Consider the following 18718-nt stretch of genomic DNA (forward strand, 5'->3'; position numbering starts at 1 on the left):
TTGTTAATACGTTTCTTTGGCCTCGCCCACCACGCCGGTGGTGATTCTCTCGCGAGATTTCCCCGCGACGTAGCAGCGTGCTTGTGTGCGCGACAGAGACAAGGAAAGATGGCGACGCAGGAGAGCCAAGCGACTAAAGCAGCCGTCAGCAATGGCGAGGTAAAATCAGCCACCCCGCCTTGACATATGCGTTCCGTTTCTCCTTTTCACTGACAGGAGGACCGCTTTTCCGTAACAACGTCGAGTGTCACGCCGCTGCCGTTTAAAGCGGCCGGGTGACATTTGTCAGAGCCGGTTGCTTTCAAAACGCGCACCCCCCCATTACCCCCCTCCTTCCTCCGGTGCTCTTGCTGACAAATTCACGCTGTTGGCGTGCAAGACGAGTGATCCCAATGGACACATTCTGCCTGGAAGGGCTACTAAGCTCATTGCTAACTATCTCCCCGGTGTCAGCTAGCTACCACAAGGCCTCGGACTAGGGAACCACGCAGCTTCGGGACAGTCCGCATACGTCACCTTATCAAAGCATCGTTCACATGTTCCAAATGGGCTAACTCCTTATTTGTCATTGTGGTAGTCCTCTGATTTGGGCGTTTTGAAAAATACTGATTTTGGACATCAACTGCTTTTTAGGTTGGATCTCAGTCACTTTCAACTAGATTGCTTAAAGGAAATTAAACTGCAAAAAGTAGCGTAGTCATGGTCTAAATCGAAACAAACATCAAATTTGGGTTTAGCAATTAAAAAAAAAAACATTGGCTATATCCCTCCTAATATTGCAATTGGGATTTAATATGACATTTATTTTTCAAGGTCCTCTTCCCATGTATAATGAATCTTGTTACGGTTATTAGTGGCTTAAATAAAACTAAATATTTCTAAAGGACGTCTTGGTAAATGCAGCTTTGGCACAATGTCAATCATGGTTAACTGGGTTAATATCCACGTTTAGAATCAAAGATCCAGTAGCTAGTTACGACTAGCGTTGCCCTGACTGTAAAGACCATTTCTGCTAATTAAATTAAAAAATGAGTCAGCCTAGAGGCAAAAGTCGTGTCTGGTTTATTCTGCCCTCAAATTAATTCTTGCATTCTCCCTGCTGATACAATATCATGAAGAGAACAAATTAGAGCACTCAATTCTGACACTGTTGTTAATTTTGTTTGATGATTCAACTGACTACTTTTGTACTAAATCGGTTTCAAACATTCGCTGTTAGTTTGAGGATGTGTGTCATCTCGCCATGTTGTTATCAATTCAACCCGTGTTTCCCTTGATGTTAAATATCACAATCAGGAAAAAAATCCCTGCATGAAGTGGATTTAAACATTACAAGAGCGCCACTTTTCATCAAGCGGTTAATTTTTAATCCTTGCACACCTTTTGGAAATTTATTGTCTTGCTTGAACTCCCAAGGATAACCACGCTTGTTCTCAACCCCGCTAGTGATATTCATTCATGCCTCGGGTGTAAAACAAAATCCCTTCAGGGCCGTAAAATGTTGCACGTGAAGAATCGGTGACTTATTTCCTTCCATACCTTAAAACACTCACTCCAATCAGGCTTATCATTTACTTGTTGCACCTAACCGTTGTCTTGTCATGTCTCCACTGGCTCGAAGCAAACTCTTTTGTCTCCCATGTGTTGAAAACAAAGGGGAAGATTAAACGTTGAGATAGCCAACGGGTCCCATGACTTTGCTTGTGCTTGTCTATTGTGTCATTTCAATAGAAAAGTGGCCTTGTTTGTGTTGGTAGACAGTTCCGTTTTGTTTTACAGCACTGAAGGGTGGAATGTGTTGTTTCACAGACAAACTTTTGAGATTTTTATTGAATGATTACATCATTGTTTATTGTATAGCCCATAGGAGTGTAAAAGACAATTTGATATACAATGGGTGACATATTATTAGGCATGGGCTGACATTTTATGGAGGCTTAGGAAAATGCACATTAATCAGAGCAAAAAGGGTGTTTGCTCTGTTTTTTTTTAATCCTGCTCACCCCCTTTTTTTGTGATGCAGGTTAGCAGTAATGGAAGTGCTGCGACAACAGACGGCCAGATTGTGCAGACGACCGAAAATGCACAGGACCCCCAGCAGCAACAGCAGCAGCAACAACAACAAGCACCTAATGCCTGGCAGGTCATTAAAGGAGTGCTCTTCAGGTTCATACCATTTCTTTTTTTTTTTTGTAATTTATAAGTATATCAATAGCATTCCTATTGGAGTATTTTCTCACTGCTGCTGTTAAATGATGTACTTGTAGAATTTTTATCATCTGGGCCATCAGTAGCTGGTTCCGTCGAGGGCCGTCCACTCCAGACCCCAACACAGCGGCTGGAGCACCCAGAGTACCCAGCAGGAACCTTTTCACTAAGGACACCCTCATGGTATTATTAATAATAATTTATAACATTTAATTTTAGATCCCCCTGTCAAAGTCAAACCATCTCTCCCCCCTCGTGCATGTCTTATTTTCTCGTCGTGCCTGCAGGACCTGTATGTTTACATCTCTCAAGACGAGGTGTTCACCGACTTCAACAACACCGATTCTCTCTTCTGGTTCCACCGCGACCTCGTCTACGGAGACTGGTCCACGGGGGACGATGGGGACGGCTGCTATGAGCACTATAAGGAGATGGCTATCCCCGAGGTGAGAACATCGGAGGTGGGATCAGGTGTTTATAGTGGAAATTAGCAGACACCATGTGGCATTTGATGAACTCTGCGTCGACTTGTAGGCGGTGCAGCAGAACGGCTCCCTCTATATTCACGTCTATTTCACGAAGAGTGGACTGCACCCAGACCCAAAGCGCAAAGGGCAGTATCGCAGACTGGCGACTGTTCATGCCTCGCGAAGTAAGTCATCAAATTTTAGACACGCAATTTCTGTGTGGTTTACGGAATCGTTTTGGTTTTTCAGTGCTAAACAAATTCAAGCGGAGGAAGTTCATGAAGACCAAGAATCTACTCACAGGGGAGACGGAAGCAGATCCAGAGATGATCAAGGTGAGTCTAGGGTTTCCGACAAAGCTTCCGTTCAAAATATTAAGTACGGTTTTATCCCAACACGCTCTGCAAACTTAATAAGCAAATACAATGAAGTCAGTTTGTCTCCATTTTTGAACGTGCAAATATTGAGTCAGTCGGGCTATTTAATTATCAAGGTGGTTTAAAGTAGATGGCAGTGATGTACACGCTCACTTGAGAGTAAAGCCAAAGCACTTCAATTAACGCCACAATTTCATCTCCTCTCAGCGGGCAGAAAGCCACGGTCCAGTGGAAATCATCTCTCACTGGCACCCCAACCTCACCATCAACATGGTGGATGACCACACGGCTTGGGTAAAAGGCTCCGTCCCACCCCCGCTGGACCAACGTAAGTTTCTCCACTGAAACACGGGAAAAATTTGACGTCCGAGCTATATCACGACATTCCTCTTCTACTTCTTCCACCAGATGTAAAGTTTGATGCGGTGAGCGGCGACTACTACCCGATAGTGTACTTCAATGACTACTGGAACCTTCAGAAGGACTACTACCCCATTAATGATACCTTGAGCACACTTCCACTACGCCTCAACTACTGCCCGCTGTCCTTATGGCGCTGGCAGCTCTACGCTGCCCAGAACGCTCGCTCCCTGTGGAACTTCCTGCCTGAGGACACCTACGAGCAGTCTGATGAGGATCAGGACTCTGTCAAGGTTGGGCGGACATAAAAAATATAATCAGATTTCAAAATATTTGCTGTGTTTCCTCTGGTTTTCAACTTAACGACATTTGGATACAAACAAAGCACCGGCGGAGCTAGAGGGGGGCCGCGGGGGCACTAAAATATTCTTGAAATATGCCGCCAGATAATTGATCATTTTTTTCCAGGAATTGTTTTCCACATTTCCCCCTGTCCTGCCATCTGTAACATATGTTGAATTTTTATCAGCATTTTCTGAAGAATGTTTTGCAAAATATTTTTTTGATTTTGCAGACTCCCTGAAATATGCATTAGTGTACCATATGAAAATGTAATATTTTTATTTAATTTATGATAAAACAGTATATACTGTACTTAATTTATTTCCATTTTCTTATTTTAATTGATTTTTTTTATTTAACTATATTTTAAAGGTGGCCCTACTGGAAACCAACCCCTACCTCCTCGGACTCACTATCGTGGTCTCCATCGTGCATAGCATCTTCGAGTTTCTGGCTTTTAAGAACGGTAAGCTTATAACAACCATTCTCACTGTCCGTATGTTTTTACGGTTCCCTCATGCTTTTCCTCCTCTCTTTCCTTCTCAAGACATCCAATTCTGGAACAGCAGACAATCATTGGAAGGCCTCTCTGTGCGCTCCATCATTTTCGGGGTGTTCCAGTCGCTGGTAGTGCTCCTCTACATTCTCGACAACGAGACCAACTTTGTGGTGCAGGTCAGCGTCTTCATCGGCCTCCTTATCGACCTCTGGAAAATCACCAAGGTCATGGATGTCAAAGTAAGTCAACTCGCACTCATTTTGAATGAATGCAGCCGTTTTCTATATCAATGCTTGTTTTCTTTTTCCGTAGTTGGACAGAGAGAATAAAATCGCAGGATTATTCCCGAGACTCGTGTTCAAAGACAAGTCCACATATGTGCAGTCTTCGACCAAAATCTATGACGACGTGAGTCGAGATGACTTTTCTTTTTGAGGATGTTGTGTGGTTGATTGTGACCCGGTTCTTCTGGTTCTGCACTCAGATGGCCTTCAAGTACTTGTCATGGCTGCTTTACCCTCTGTTTGGCTGCTACGCCATCTACAGCTTATTGTATGTGGAGCACAAAGGCTGGTACTCATGGGTACTAAGCATGCTCTACGGCTTCTTGCTAACCTTTGGTAAGTAAGCTAACGGTGTTGATTTGAGCTTTGCTTTTACAGCCACGGGCACGTATGAAATTAGAAATGAGTCAAATAACACATCTCCTTCTCCGTGTATTTAGGCTTCATCACAATGACGCCGCAGCTATTCATCAACTACAAAATGAAATCAGTGGCCCACCTCCCGTGGAGGATGCTCACGTACAAGGCGCTGAATACATTCATCGATGACTTATTTGCCTTTGTCATCAAGATGCCCATGATGTACAGGATAGGATGCCTCAGAGACGGTACATCTCTTAAATTTCACTCTCTGCTTCTAAGAAGCGGGGGGGGGAATTGGTGATCCGCAGGTCACTACTTAAGAAAATGCGGTAACGTGTTTGTCCTTTTTGCAGACGTGGTCTTCTTCATCTACCTGTACCAGCGCTGGATATATCGAGTGGACCCCAACAGGGTCAACGAGTACGGCACCAGCGGAGTGGACCAACCGCAGCAGAATAACACAGCAGCAGCAGCAGCAGGTGATGCCCAGGCGGCAGCCATCACAGACAAACCAGACAAGGAGAAAAAGAACGAATAAGCAAGACATTGACCGCCCTCCCCACACGTTCGGCCTCCCTGGCTTTCGGGGCAAAGAGGACTTGTGAAAATTAGGCAGATGGGGTCGGCTGTCAAGGACAAAAGAGAAAGGAAAAAAAAAATGCAGTTCAACTGTACTCTCCGATTCCTGTATGGATCCACAGAGAATCATCTTCATTGTAGACTTGGTAAATTTTAATTTTTCTTCCCCACCCGCTCGTTTTACAGTTCAAGTGAAGTAAAACAAAACGTGATGTATTCTGTTTGATTTTGGGAGGGTACAGTGTCTTGGAAATGAGGATGGCGGAGTTTGAGTTTAGACATTTTTTGTATACATGGAAGAAAGAAGCCAATGAAGCATTTCTTCTTTGTGTAAATCCCATGTGAATCTAATTTTCATTCCACGTGAGAATTGAATTGTTGGAGGAAAACTGGAAAATCACCTTGGGATGATGCCAATGGGGACATCGACAAGACCGTGACTACGACCTTTAATTTTAAACAAATTGTTCATGTTCTAAACTGGAACAGAAAAAAAGCAGCCTTGTTGGTATTAATATAAATATAAATATTGTCAATGAGTTTTCTTTTTCCTTCATCGACTCATTTACGTCCGTCCTCAACGTGTACAGAATTCCAGCTTGTTAATGAGTGCCAATGTCCAAAGTGTCTAGCAATATTTAATTTACAAATCGAACTCTGGTAACACCCCTCTTGCTGGGTGTTTCATGTTAACACTCCAAAGCAGTTCACATGCACGCACAATTGCTGTCCCTTGTTTTCATTGTGAGGGCTGTGAATCTCCAGCAAAACAAGGTTCCATGCTGCTACATAATGAATTTTGAGTATTCATGTTTATAGTAAAACAAGTGTGACTGAAAATACATAGGCAAAGACCTTTATTTTCTCAACTCACTGTTCCAAATACAAAAAAAATTGGACGCAGTTGTACTTTCACTTTTATTTTTAAACGCTGATAACACAATCACCTGCAGATGTCGCTTCATAATCACGATGGTGGCATTTTTATGTAGTGAAGTATACAAATAAAAACCCCTAATCAAATATGAATTAAATAATCTGTGACAATGTAACATTTTATAAACTATTTTAAAGCGCCGCATGACAGTCGCGGAAAGATGACGTCATATGCCGAAACGTGTGTTAAACTACTGTAAAAGTAACGGTCGTGAGAAAAAGTCTTTAAAAGATTACTTCACCCTTTAATGACGTTCGATGTTGTCAACTTTTTACTATATTCATCGTTGGTTTCTGGCTTAGCGCCGTCGATTTGGGGACCGTACTGTATTTTGGCAGAGAATAGTTAGACGATGAGCCAAGTGACGTTTGGGGATTTCCAGTGCAGCTAGCGACCAATCGGCGGAAGGAGAGCTGCTGCGGAAACGCAAACGCCGAAAGTGCTGCAAAGCCCACTCTTCATCGCCGTCATCGTTGTGGCACCCCTCACATGGCTTCGGGGGCGTTTGGAGCTACCTGAACACCTTTATTGAGAATAAAACGCCCCATAGCGACTGTTTTGATGTACTTGGAGACATGGACGTTTTTCGCTGCGCTCCCGGTAGGTGTCTCCTAAATTTTGTCCATGTGTGTCGAAGTGTGTGTTGATGGCGAGGAGATGACATCATTGGCATACAATTTATTTTTTCCCTCTTTATGCGACTCCCCCATTTGTCGAACACGTTTAGACTGTTATTGTCTTTTCTCTTGTTCATCGATTCTTTATTTTTGTCTTGCAGAGAGAGGACTGTCCGATTTTGGTGAGTACAAATTTGAACAGAAAGTTAATGGGAAAGCCAATCCAAACATGTTAAGCCCACACTACTCTAAATACTTTCTTCTGATTATTATTGTTTGTGGATTATGAAATACAAAAAAAATATTTTTTAAAAATTGCTTCGTTCATATTTTGCAAGCATGACGTCACTGATATTTTGGTGCGTGAACTGTTATACTACTTACTGAGGTCAGCCATCTTGTGGCGCCCCTCCTTCCACATGCTAATTACTCTCTTATGCCTCAGACCTCATCCAGGAGATCATTACAGAGGACCACACAGGCATATCCCTCCCCAGACCGCCACCACCTCCTGCCGAGCTGCACGGCCAGAACCACAGGATGCACCGGCTTTGCTCTGCCTCCTCCCCGCCACCTTCTCAGCCGGTGCTGGTGGCGAGAGGCACCGCGTGTCAGGTAAATTTCGATTGTTGTTTGTTCGAAGCTAGTTTCCAGAAGCCAATCACTTTCTTCCCAACATTCCATGATTTGATCAAAATGGCATATTTTTGGCTTTCATCTTCAAGAATGAATGATGGATATTGTTGAAAAGGGGATCGAATATATTTTCGGATTGTGTGGCATGACTGTACGCATTCATGTTGAATTCGTGCAATAGTGCCGCTGGGGAAGTTGAGCAAAGAAAAGGCCTTTTCATCCCAGTCCAGAGAATAAGGATGTGATTAATGGCTGTAATGGTTTTGGTTTGACTGTGTTGGTCAAAGATGAGTCTTTATGTCACATCACATTAAATGCTTTGGCTTCATGACAAAAATGGTCTACAAGGTCGAGCAGAATCCTCGAATGGATTGTGTTGGATTTTTGAAGATCCTATTTGACTTTGAGGCAAGCCCAATAATCAAAGTGGTTCCTAACCACTATGCCTTGCCATACCGGCATGCAGTGACAGATCGTCAAGGTTGCCGTGGGAACGAATCCAATTTCACACAAGTTGTCTGATAATTGTGATTCATTTCTCAAAACTATACTATCTTTATTCATCGATGGATATCAGTGCCGCAAAGTGACAGACAGAAAAAACAAAATTAAATTTGTGAGTAAATTGAGACAAGATCATCCATATTTCAGTATTTATGCCTTTTGGCACCTCTGATTTTTTTTTCTGTGTAAAATTGGTGCTGAAAAATGCTCGAAGAACCTCGCAGGAATATCCCAGTAACAACACTTTGCTAACTTGGCAGAAGTCATGTGATTTCTCATGGGCGATTCCACAGTACCAAGCAGTCAAGCAGGTCTTACTGTAAACCACGCGGCTCAGCCAATATGGCTTGTATCACTTGCCGACGTTACGTCACAGTCAAAGAAACTCCATGGAAGGAATTGCGAAGCCGAGCTGTAACTTGACTCCTACTTTCGTTTTGCCCGTCCTCTACTGGCCAAACCCACCCCGATGGGGTGAAAGGTCACATTCTCGGCCGGGAGCTGCTCTTCCATTGGTCGTTGACTGTGAGCTGACTTCCTATTTCCTTTGGGCTGGCGCCGCTCAGCTCTTTTACTTTTGCGTTTGTCGAATGCGTTACGCCAGCAACGAGAGCACGTTACCTCAGGCAAGATGATGGCACGTTGAGCGGCTGGGTCTCCTTTACTGTCTGCTGCTGCTTCTCTTTGTTCCCTCGAGGTTGGCTCGCTTGAATATTTACCGCATGATGTCATATTAAGCGATCCGGTCTGTGGCTCACTTGTTTTTAGGTGCGTTTGATATCGTCTGGGGAATGGAAACTTGCTAACTATGCCAAAAAAAAAAAAAAAAACCGACTTTTTCATGCTACTGAGCTTGTGGTTTTCCCTCATCACCGTCAGCATTTCAGACAGTTTTGTTTTCTTTTAGTCAAGCTGCAGCTTCACCCCACCTCTCCAGCAGCTCTGCTCGCCCCGGGACATGTCTCAATGCCCGCCTCCCCATCCTCAAGCCGGCTCCTCCCGCCACGGTCGCGGCCACCCGCGCCCGCTAACCTCCAAGCCCTTCAACGCCGCCGCCGTCACCGCTAAGAGCCGGTCCGGGGTGGAGATGCTGGAGCGCAGTCTGGAGAAGCCCAAGCTGGTGGTGGTGGAGCAACCCAAAGAGCGAGGCATGAGGTTTCGCTATGAGTGCGAAGGCCGCTCGGCCGGCAGCATCCTGGGCGCGTCCGGCAGTGAAAGCAACAAGACTCAGCCTGCCATAGAGGTATGGAGGATGTCACGGGTAATTTCATTCGGATGACAAATTGGGATTTTAGTCCTTTTAAACACACCTTGTGTCAACATGTTTGAGAAAATGGAGCCGGAAGTTTTAAAAAAAAGGCCCCATCCAATATGTATGACTTTTTTTTTAGATTCAAGGTTCCATCGAGCACTTGAAGAAGGTCACGGTCACGGTTTCCCTGGTGACCAAAGACCCCCCACACCGGCCGCACCCCCACTGCCTGGTAGGAAAAGACTGCCCGAAGGGATCGGGCATCTGCGTGGTGACGTTGAATCCTCACAGCAACCGGCGCCACAGGTGCGGCTTTTCATCTCCAGACGTGTTGTCATTGTTCCACCACGTGAATGGGGGCGTGTCCGGTTTTTCATGCTTGTTGGTCGTTGGCTGTGATTTGACAGCTTCGCCAACCTGGGCATCCAGTGTGTGAGGAGGAAAGAACTTGACGTCTCATTGCAAAAAAGAAGAAGCCAGAATATTGACCCATTTTTAAGTAAGACACACACGCATGCACGCCTCTTTGTATGATGGTACGTCATAATCATTGATTTATTCGTTCCCTTAGCTGGTCACTCCAAGGGCATCGAGGACATGGACATGAACGCCGTGCGTTTGTGTTTCCAGTGTGAGCTGGAGTGGGAGGACGGCACGACGGACACTCTCAGTCCCGTGGTGTCCAACCCCGTCTATGACAAAAGTAGGCAATGCACGCACAATTGAAATCTTTTTACTATAATAATCTTGGTTGTTTTAATTCTATTTTTTCCCATCGCATCTGATGGCTGGCTTGATTTGCTTTTCCCTGTCAGAGGCCACCACGACATCCCAGTTGAAAATCAGCCAGCTGAACCAGTACACGGGACCCTGCACTGGCAAGACGGAGATCTACATGCTGTGTGACAAAGTGCAGAAAGATGATATCGAGATCATCTTCCGGCGCGGCTCTTGGAAAGCAAACGGCGAGTTCGCCCAGACGGACGTCCACCGGCAGATCGCCATCGTGTTCAAAACGCCACCCTACCAGGACCAGGACATCGCGGAGGAAGTGGACGTCTGCGTCATCCTGCGCCGGCTGTCCGACCAAATGGAGAGCGAGCCGGTCACCTTCACGTACCTGCCGTATAATCCAGGTCTTAAGGCCGTGCAACACGTGCAAACCTAACTGCAAGCATCTTAACACATTGCTTTTATTATTGTAACACACAAATAACCATTTAAGCTGTGCAACAACCTTGATGAGTGTTTTTGTGACCTTTCCCACTGTCAGATCCATATGAGGTGAAGCGCAAGAGAAAGATCAAGTCAGACATGAACTTCCAAGACACAGCCAACGTCACAGGTGTGTATCACGGTATCCTTGTGACCTTTTGACCCCAGTTTTCACAATTTAGCAGCATGTAATTTTTGTAGGAACAAAAAGTATACTTTTATGTCACACTTCAAATCTCAATTGGATTGTAAAAAAAACAAAAACATAATTACTATTTGTTTTTAAAACGGTTCAGCCCTACTGTGTACCAATCGCTTATCGTCTTTACCGGCAGCCGAGTGCGCAGCGGCACCGGAACAGACCTTCCACTTCGCTCACGCCACGTCATCACCGTGCTCGGCCCAGGCGGGGCCCGGAGCTTCGGGGGAGATGTGCTACCCTGAGCCCCTGGATGCCAACATGGACAGTAAAGATATGGCCCTCCTCAACCAGCTGATGGAGATGCCCGCCTTTGTGGACTTGTTTTCAGACTTACCCAGCGTCTCGCCCATGCCTGAGACTAATCAGGCCCCTTTTCCCAACATGGACCCCAACCCCAACCAGAACCTCGGTCTGTACACGCAGGACTTCTCTCATTACGCCGACTTGCAGTTCAACATGCTGGTCAATGGGAACTGGGAAATGCAGACCGAGCCGCCGGACAGCCCGTCCTACGTGGTGCAGGTGAAGACCGAAGACGACCTATGAGGGCATGAAACTCCGGGTAATAGTCTGCACCGCAACGGTCACTTAAACAACATCTTTCCATTTTGTTTCAGCTAACATCATATAACATTAACTTCCTGTAGTTAAGTAGTAAATTAAGTAGTGCTTGTCAATCATAAGGACTTGTTTATGCAGGGGCTGTTCTTGTGTTTCAAAGTAAAAAAAAATTATGAATGCGTCAGTAGCCACAAAATGTACTCAAACACAAGTACTGCTATTTTTTCGAAATTGTTTTGAATACACTTTTCTTTGTTTACACATGAAACATTACAATTGGCTCACCTAAAAAATATTCCATAGCCATTTTTCCTGTTGTAGTTATTACTACGTTTCATGCAGGTTTGTCCTTTTGAAGATTGATAAAGGGAAAAGTATGTGAAATGTAGTCTAGATTTAATCTCGAATGTGTCTTTTTTTTTTCCCTCCCTCACACAAAAGCTGACACGATGTAAAGCATTGACTCATTACTTAAACTGCTCGCAAATTCATTCTGAAGGCCTTGCTGGTCATGGCTTTAGTGAAAGGGAGCCGCTCAGCTTTGCCAAATACTTGAGTGTATATGTGTATAGTATTTGTTTGTTTTATAAATTGTCATGTGCCTAAGTTTAGACTGAAACATTCTGAACTGTTTTCTTGTCATTATTGAGTCATGGGATATTTGAAGTTTCACTCGTCGTGTTAGTCAGCGCACTTAAACAAACCTGTCGAACATTCCAATGTAAATAAACACTGCGATGACGGGAAAAGTAAAACATGACAAAAATCAACTCTTTATCATAAGTGTCGTCATTCATTGCACTTTACAATTCTCAAGAATTAGACGTGTACATGTTACAGTGAATTGTGCAAGTTCTTGTTTTGTCTTTCCAAGTAGCTGCTGCTTCTGCTACCTGCTTTGTGAGGACTTATTCGGTTCCTCTCTCACTTTAGGGATGACATTTTGCTCATACTGGTGCAGAACGATGGACAAAGTGTGACACACAGTGATTAAAAAAAAAAAAAAAAAAAAGGCCGTTGAAAATGAGAACCAAATGCAAAAATCGTTAGACGTGTTTATATGATAAACGCAGGTGCACGTTGGTGTGCATATTTATAGTGGCCACATTTTTTTTCGGCGAGCTAGGTTTTCAACACCCACGGGAGTCCCCACATTATTTACAGGAAATCCCCGTAATACGAGTTTCTCTTACCAACTCAAGCACTGATGATTGACGTGAGCGCCATTTAGGTGACGTTTGTACAAATTAGTGTTGACTCGTAAATGAACGATTCGTTCAAAAGAACGAAGCTCTTCTGTGAACGCGAGTGAACGGACGGCTCCCTGAAGTTATTCGTTCTTTTTTCAGTTCATCTGACTTCAACCACCATGCAATGACGTAACTTATCCCACACCGTTGGTGTCGGTAATGCGCATTAGTGTTGGCTCATGAGTGAACGATTCTTCAAAAGAACACATATTTTCAGTGAACGAGAGTTCCTAAAGTGATTCGTTCTTTTTACTAGTTCATATGACTTCAACCAGTAGGTGTCAGTAATGCCCATTGAAGCTGGTGCCACCTCGCCGTAAAACAAACGAAGAAGACAATGACGTCACCTTCCGTTCTCGAATGAGTCGTAAATTGCAATTCCCGTTCACCAACTGAACGTTTCTGAGTGAACGAGTCAGTGAGTGAGTGATTTGCATTTCCAGTTCATCGCGAAAACTGATCAGTGAGGGAACGAATCGTGACTTTCCCGTTCGCGAACGAGTCAATGGGTCAACTTATGCCACCGACAGGTGGCATAGGTGCCACCGAGCGTGAGGAGAAGAAGATTTGAATCGACGGATGTGACGTCAGGGCTTTAGGCAAATTGAAGACAGGTGTGCTCGCTCAAGGGGAGTTATCATATGCAGGTGCCACCGAGCGCGTGGCGGCGGCCGCGGACAGTTTCTCAGGTAAGCGAGCATGCTAGCAAATGTTTGTCGTCTCCTGCCGTTTTTCACGACGGACGCCGTGTTTATTGCACGATTGGCACGATTTGTTGCCTTTTCTCACAAGCCTTTTTTATTTTATTTTATTTTGTTTGTCGCAGGATTGTCGTACTGTCGTGACTCGGCAACGTCACGTCCACCGCGACGGTGGGCCTGGAGGTAAATTGTAGGCCGCAGGCCATTTAGCCCGTGAGCAAATGTTTGCCGTTTCTTACGATGCCATTTATTATTTCTTGCAGGATTTTCGCTGTCTAGGGAGTGCTTGAGGTTTCGGCACGGCACGACACAATCCACTTTGCGTCGCGTCGTTGCGCGTTTTGGTGGTATTTTAAATGTCTTTCGCGGTTTTTTTTCATGCTGGCCAGCATTTTTTTCATTCGTCTGTGTAGACTGTTCGTAAATGACGCCGCCGATAAGCGCGTGTTTGTCTGACTATAGGAAATGTTAGTTTGACTCTAGTCAACTTAACCATTTTTTTTGTTATTTTATATGATGCGTGTGCCATTTCCGTGTCATGCAAACTGCTGGTGAATGCAACGTATATGTTACGTCGTGTCCAAATCGGACCAAATCCATTCAAAGATGGCGCCCGCCCGCTCTCGTTCCGTTACGCAACAAACATTTGCCCGGGTTATTTTCTCCCGTCTTGGACGCCGCCAACCTGGATCCTCTGTTCAATGTGAGGGGAGTTGATGAATGATGAAATTAAAATATGAATTATAATCCTGAATAATTATCATAATTTACTACAATGTGATGATTATATATTTTTTCAAATGTAAAACTCTACTTAGAATGTATCAAATTCAAATATGAACTATAATTTTGATCAATTATCATAACTTACTACAAGATAATATTTTTTTCAAATGTAAAACTCCTAGTATGTATAATTGTTGGTAAAAAATCATGCCATTGGCACTCGACTCAATGTCTATTTTTGTTGCAATCATTTGCTTGTCTTTTGTAGCACTAAATAAGGCCGCCCAGCCAGCATCCTTCTATACAAAGCAAGCAGGAGGCTCTTGAGGAGCCCTTTCAGTGATGCTGAGGACACTGAGGAAGAGGAGTCCTAAATCAGGTGAAAACCTGTTTTTGTCAAGTTTCAGCTTCCCAACACACAATGGTTGTCGAGTTTTAGCTTCCCAGCACACAATTAATGGCTGTCTGTGTTTTTGTAGGCTGCAAGAGGAGCCGAATGGGATAATTCCATATGAAAAGGCCCAATGGCCTATCCAAAGGCGCAATGGCCTATCCAAAGGAGCGATGGCCTATCCAAAGGAGCCATGGCCTATCCAAAGGAGCCATGGCCTATCCAAAGGAGCCATGGCCTATCCAAAGGAGCCATGGCCTATCCAAAGGAGCCATGGCCTATCCAAAGGAGCCATGGCCTATCCAAAGGCGCAATGGCCTATCCAAAGGCGCAATGGCCTATCCAAAGGCGCGATGGCCTATCCAAAGGCGCGATGGCCTATCCAAAGGCGCGATGGCCTATCCAAAGGCGCGATGGCCTATCCAAAGGCGCAATGGCCTATCCAAAGGCGCCATGGCCTATCCAAAGGCGCCATGGCCTATCCAAAGGAGCCATGGCCTATCCAAAGGAGCCATGGCCTATCCAAAGGCGCGATGGCCTATCCAAAGGCGCAATGGCCTATCCAAAGGCGCAATGGCCTATCCAAAGGCGCAATGGCCTATCCAAAGGAGCCATGGCCTATCCAAAGGAGCCATGGCCTATCCAAAGGAGCCATGGCCTATCCAAAGGAACAATGCCATATCAAGTCAAAAATCAAGCAATGCGCTGCAAAAGTCGTCGTGTGCGGATCATGTGCCCAGGAAGGGGCAGTGTGGTTGCCTTTGGTTATGGGTGCAGATCATGTGCCCAGGAGGGGGCAGTGTGGTTGCCTTTGGTTATGGGTGCACGACGGAAAGGTTGCAGGGCTGGACAGTGTTTGGGGTTCTGATGGTTGGTCTTGCTTAAGAGGTGTGCTGTGCTTTTGGCTTGTCTGGATCCAGCGTTGTCTTGCGCTTGGTTGCCATTGACGGCTCACATGGGGGAGGACACCAAACGAAACTTTGACGTCGAGCCAAATGTCCAATTTTGCCATATGACTTGTACCATTTTGTGTCTTTTTGTAACCTGCCTCTGTCGTACTTGCTGCGTTCTTTGTTCTCCCCCGTCAGTGTAGGGGGCGGCGTTGGAGCGAGCCGGTTCCTAATGTCCAATTTTGCAATATGACTTGTGGCATTTTGTCCTTTTCTCACCTACCACTGTTGTACTTAATCTAACCCTAACCTACCACTGTGGGACTTGCGTTCTTTGTTCTCCCCTAGGTGTTGGAGCGAGACAGTCAGATTTTGTCTTTTCCTAACCTACCACTGTCGTGCTTGATCTAAGCTGTGTGTCCTTTGTTCTCTAGGTGTAGGAGGCGGCGTTTGGGCGAGCCCGTCCACGAGGAAGACATAATGATGCGAGCAGCGCCCAACTCATTGCATGTTCTGCCTTTTGCAGGCCGGACGCAAAAGGGGGGGCGCACGGCCCGATCCGACCGGGCGATGCTCACCAATCGTAGCTAACCGCTGTGATCAAGTAAGCAAGTGACCGACAACTTGGGGTGCTGTTTGTGTTTCTAACATTTGTTTCTCTTTCTGCAGATGGCGACCGGGATGTGACACGATCTGATCAGAGGTGAACGTACCACTGTGGCATCGCTCTGACGTCGCCGAGTTGTGAGGGAGACCCGCTTCCCTGGAGGCGTCGACCTGCGCAGCTTCAACGTGTGAAATGGATTCTTTTTTTTATTTTTTTTTTTTATTTAAATTACACCAGCGGTGTCCCAATGTCTGCTTGAGGGCTGCATACTGAAACAAATTCTGAATTCTTTGACGCAAATTCATTAAATCAATCACGAAATGTTGCCATTGATATTTAGTGCTACAAAGCAGTGTCGTGTTCAGTCGTGTGGTGTGTTGATCAAGTTGCCCCGAGGCTGCCATTTGGACACCAATGGTGACATGTGTGTAGGGCTGCACGTGTATTGGAAAACTGCCATATGGTGGTCTAGGTTATTGACATGCACTTTAAGACAGCAAAGAATTTTTTTTTTTCATGTCTCAAATGAAACATGCTTTCTTGCCTAACTATTTGTAATGAGTTAAGACGATAAGTCATTGATGTAAGTTAAAGTTAACTCATCTAACTGATCTCATTGCGATCAAATAGTTAACCTCCATCCAAGAATTTTGCACAACTTGCCTCAATGCAGTGGTCTGGCCCGATACTGCCATATCATTGATTTTCCAAAATGTTGTGCAGCCCTCATTGAGTGCCAAACGCGCAGCGACGGCAAGTGCAAGCGACCGCGCAGCGACGGCAAGCGACCGCGCAGCGACGGCAAGCGACCGCGCAGCGACCGCGCAGCGACGGCAAGCGCAAGCGACCGCGCAGCGACGGCAAGCGCAAGCGACCGCGCAAGCGACTGCAAGCGACCGCGCAGCGACGGCAAGCGCAAGCGACCGCGCAGCGACGGCAAGTGCAAGCGACCGCGCAGCGACGGCAAGCGCAAGCGACGGCAAGCGCAAGCGATTGCGCAAGCGACTGCGCAAGCGACGGCGCAGCGAGACTTTTGTGCTTGTCTTGCTAGGTGGAAGAGACGATGTATGAAACGAAGAGCCGGTGGACGGAGGCCACCAGACCCGCGATTGGTGAGCGGGGTGCAAAGGAAGGAATCACCCAAAGAAAGCAGTCGCCAAGTGTTGAAGAGGAGCCTGATGCACGACTGGCCAAGGCTGGCCAGAGGCGGTGACATGGCAATCCAATCTGCAAGCGTAGTGTACACACTGTTGGTTTTAATTTGATTTCCTTATTTTTCTGCCTTTCACCTGGCAGCGGATGGGGCGAGCGCCAGCCTGCACCGAGAGGGACTGGGCTGCACCCACAAGACCAAGGAGGGGGCAGGTAATGAGTACGTTGACAGAAGTGAGCCGCATGCAACTGAGTGCCGTTTGTCTTTTTGCACTTGTGCGAGGCGGAAGACGAGTCCAACACCGGCCGGAGCAGACCCGGACCTTGGCCCGTGACGAGCGGCCCACACGAGACTGATGGGTGCAGATGCAGCCAGTGTTTCGGGGAGTATGACTTTGGTTTTTCTTTTGTGCTTTCCCTACCCCTGTCTAGTTGAATAGGGTAACTAGTAGCACGCACGGGCATTTGGGTTGCTGTGACCCTCTAGATACGAATCGGCAAAGCAGACACCCCCTGCCTCCCTCCCTCTCCCCCCCCCTCTCTCTCTCGCTCTCTTTCTCCAACGCGCCCGGCAGTACCTGCATGGCCTGGTGCACTCAGGGTGGAACGTGGCTATACCTTGCCCTTTGTGGAATACCAGGGTATAATGTCTGCCAGACTGGGTCCCAGTGTCGTCGACGGTGTCGAGGACAAGGAGATTCTCCGTGACGCTCTCCGTGACGTCACGTTTTCCTCTTTTTTTTCCTCTCAGGGCCAAGCCAGCTCTACTCAGGGGGAACTGGCCGGTTGCGCTTAAGTGCGCACCAAAGCCTCTTTTCATCTCCTCTCGCTTTCTCCCTCCCTCCCTCCTTCCCTCCCTCCCTTTTTGTAAGGGGTTAAACATTTCATAACCCGGATCGCTCCAATGCGGGAGGGCCGTATGAGACATGCGCCAGCCCGTGCGTGCCGCTAGTTACCTGATTCAAACTTACCTTAGTCTAGGTTGGGGGGGTGCTAGTGGAATTTTTCCCTTTGCCAAAACCAACACAATATGTCTGCCTTTCAGGATTGCTGGGGCACTGGATCGGACGAGTGCTTGCATAGAGAGGGACTGGACAGGACCGCGGGACCAGAGGGTAATAATAAAAAACTTTATTTGCAGAGCACCTTTCATACAAGAAATGCAGCTCAAAGCACTTTACAACAAAGAAAGAAATTATAAGCATTGAATTCTTCATATAGGAACAGACATTAAAAAAAAAAAAAAAACCATTCATGTGTGCATACGCTATAAATAAAGGGAGCTCAAAATAGGAGCAAGCTTTAATAAACAGGTAATGAGTACGTCCACAGAAGTGAACCGCATGCAACAGAGTGCCGTTTTTCTTTTTGCAGTGGCACGAGGCGGAGGATGAGTCCAAACGTCGAATACCGGCCGGGGGGGGGGGAGCCAACCTTCGCCCGTGATGAGCGGCCGACACGAGACGGACGGGTGCGGATGCGGCGAGGGCAAAGCACCCAGCCAGCATTTAAGGAGAGTATGACTGCATTTTTTCTTTTGTCCTTTCTTTCCTAAACCACTTTTTCACTGGGTGTGCACACTGGCTATCTGCATGATG

General features: G+C 46.1%; 2 protein-coding genes and 1 long non-coding RNA gene across 13 annotated transcripts in view; all 3 read left to right on the plus strand.

Moving 5' to 3' along the window:
- Positions 1–28: 28 nt before the first annotated feature.
- clptm1 (CLPTM1 regulator of GABA type A receptor forward trafficking) lies at positions 29–6018 on the plus strand. Its single transcript, XM_088381227.1, has 14 exons — positions 29–159; positions 2024–2166; positions 2268–2391; positions 2496–2654; positions 2743–2860; positions 2925–3010; positions 3260–3380; positions 3461–3705; positions 4127–4220; positions 4302–4492; positions 4566–4661; positions 4738–4873; positions 4978–5145; positions 5254–6018. The coding sequence occupies exons 1-14, from the start codon at positions 109–111 to the stop codon at positions 5436–5438; spliced, it is 1917 nt and encodes a 638-aa protein (XP_088237353.1). The 5' UTR covers positions 29–108; the 3' UTR covers positions 5439–6018.
- Positions 6019–6583: 565 nt separating this feature from the next.
- Positions 6584–12173, plus strand: relb (RELB proto-oncogene, NF-kB subunit). Of its 3 annotated transcripts, XM_088381228.1 has the most exons (10): positions 6584–7016; positions 7195–7215; positions 7479–7648; positions 9081–9416; positions 9565–9731; positions 9833–9924; positions 9997–10128; positions 10241–10561; positions 10699–10770; positions 10976–12173. In XM_088381228.1, the coding sequence occupies exons 1-10, from the start codon at positions 6992–6994 to the stop codon at positions 11386–11388; spliced, it is 1749 nt and encodes a 582-aa protein (XP_088237354.1). In that variant the 5' UTR covers positions 6584–6991; the 3' UTR covers positions 11389–12173. The 3 variants fall into 3 exon arrangements, with proteins under 3 accessions (XP_088237354.1, XP_088237356.1, XP_088237355.1); XM_088381230.1 differs by lacking the exons at positions 6584–7016; positions 7195–7215; positions 7479–7648 and adding an exon at positions 7702–8941; XM_088381229.1 differs by lacking the exons at positions 6584–7016; positions 7195–7215; positions 7479–7648 and adding an exon at positions 7703–8870.
- Positions 12174–13006: 833 nt separating this feature from the next.
- LOC148395723 (uncharacterized) overlaps positions 13007–18718 on the plus strand; it is a 7068-nt gene continuing 1356 nt past the window's right edge. The window contains exons 1-8 of one of the 9 annotated variants that reach the window (XR_015859575.1): positions 13007–13342; positions 13480–13537; positions 13618–14459; positions 14560–15965; positions 16031–17333; positions 17404–17507; positions 18166–18235; positions 18495–18718. The exon at positions 18495–18718 is cut by the window's right edge and continues 637 nt beyond it. This is a non-coding gene — a long non-coding RNA (uncharacterized LOC148395723). Of the gene's footprint in view, positions 13343–13479; positions 13538–13617; positions 14460–14559; positions 15966–16030; positions 17334–17403; positions 18236–18494 lie in introns of all 9 variants that reach the window. The other 8 variants (XR_015859574.1, XR_015859573.1, XR_015859570.1 and 5 more) reach the window with 8 other exon arrangements.

The sequence above is a fragment of the Syngnathus floridae genome, chromosome 7 (genome assembly GCF_059516105.1).
Source record: "Syngnathus floridae isolate MCC-2025c chromosome 7, RoL_Sflo_1.0, whole genome shotgun sequence".
Lineage (NCBI taxonomy): Eukaryota > Metazoa > Chordata > Actinopteri > Syngnathiformes > Syngnathidae > Syngnathus > Syngnathus floridae.

Bases quoted from the DNA above. Each gene is read 5' to 3' on its own strand.
- clptm1 (XM_088381227.1), top strand. From the start codon at position 109: ATGGCGACGCAGGAGAGCCAAGCGACTAAAGCAGCCGTCAGCAATGGC. The intron at 2,167-2,267 runs GTTCATACCATT...ATGTACTTGTAG, and splicing joins ATTAAAGGAGTGCTCTTCAG to AATTTTTATCATCTGGGCCA. The intron at 2,655-2,742 runs GTGAGAACATCG...GTCGACTTGTAG, and splicing joins AGGAGATGGCTATCCCCGAG to GCGGTGCAGCAGAACGGCTC.
- relb (XM_088381228.1), top strand. From the start codon at position 6,992: ATGGACGTTTTTCGCTGCGCTCCCG. The intron at 7,017-7,194 runs GTAGGTGTCTCC...TTTGTCTTGCAG, and splicing joins CGTTTTTCGCTGCGCTCCCG to AGAGAGGACTGTCCGATTTT. The intron at 7,216-7,478 runs GTGAGTACAAAT...CTTATGCCTCAG, and splicing joins GAGAGGACTGTCCGATTTTG to ACCTCATCCAGGAGATCATT.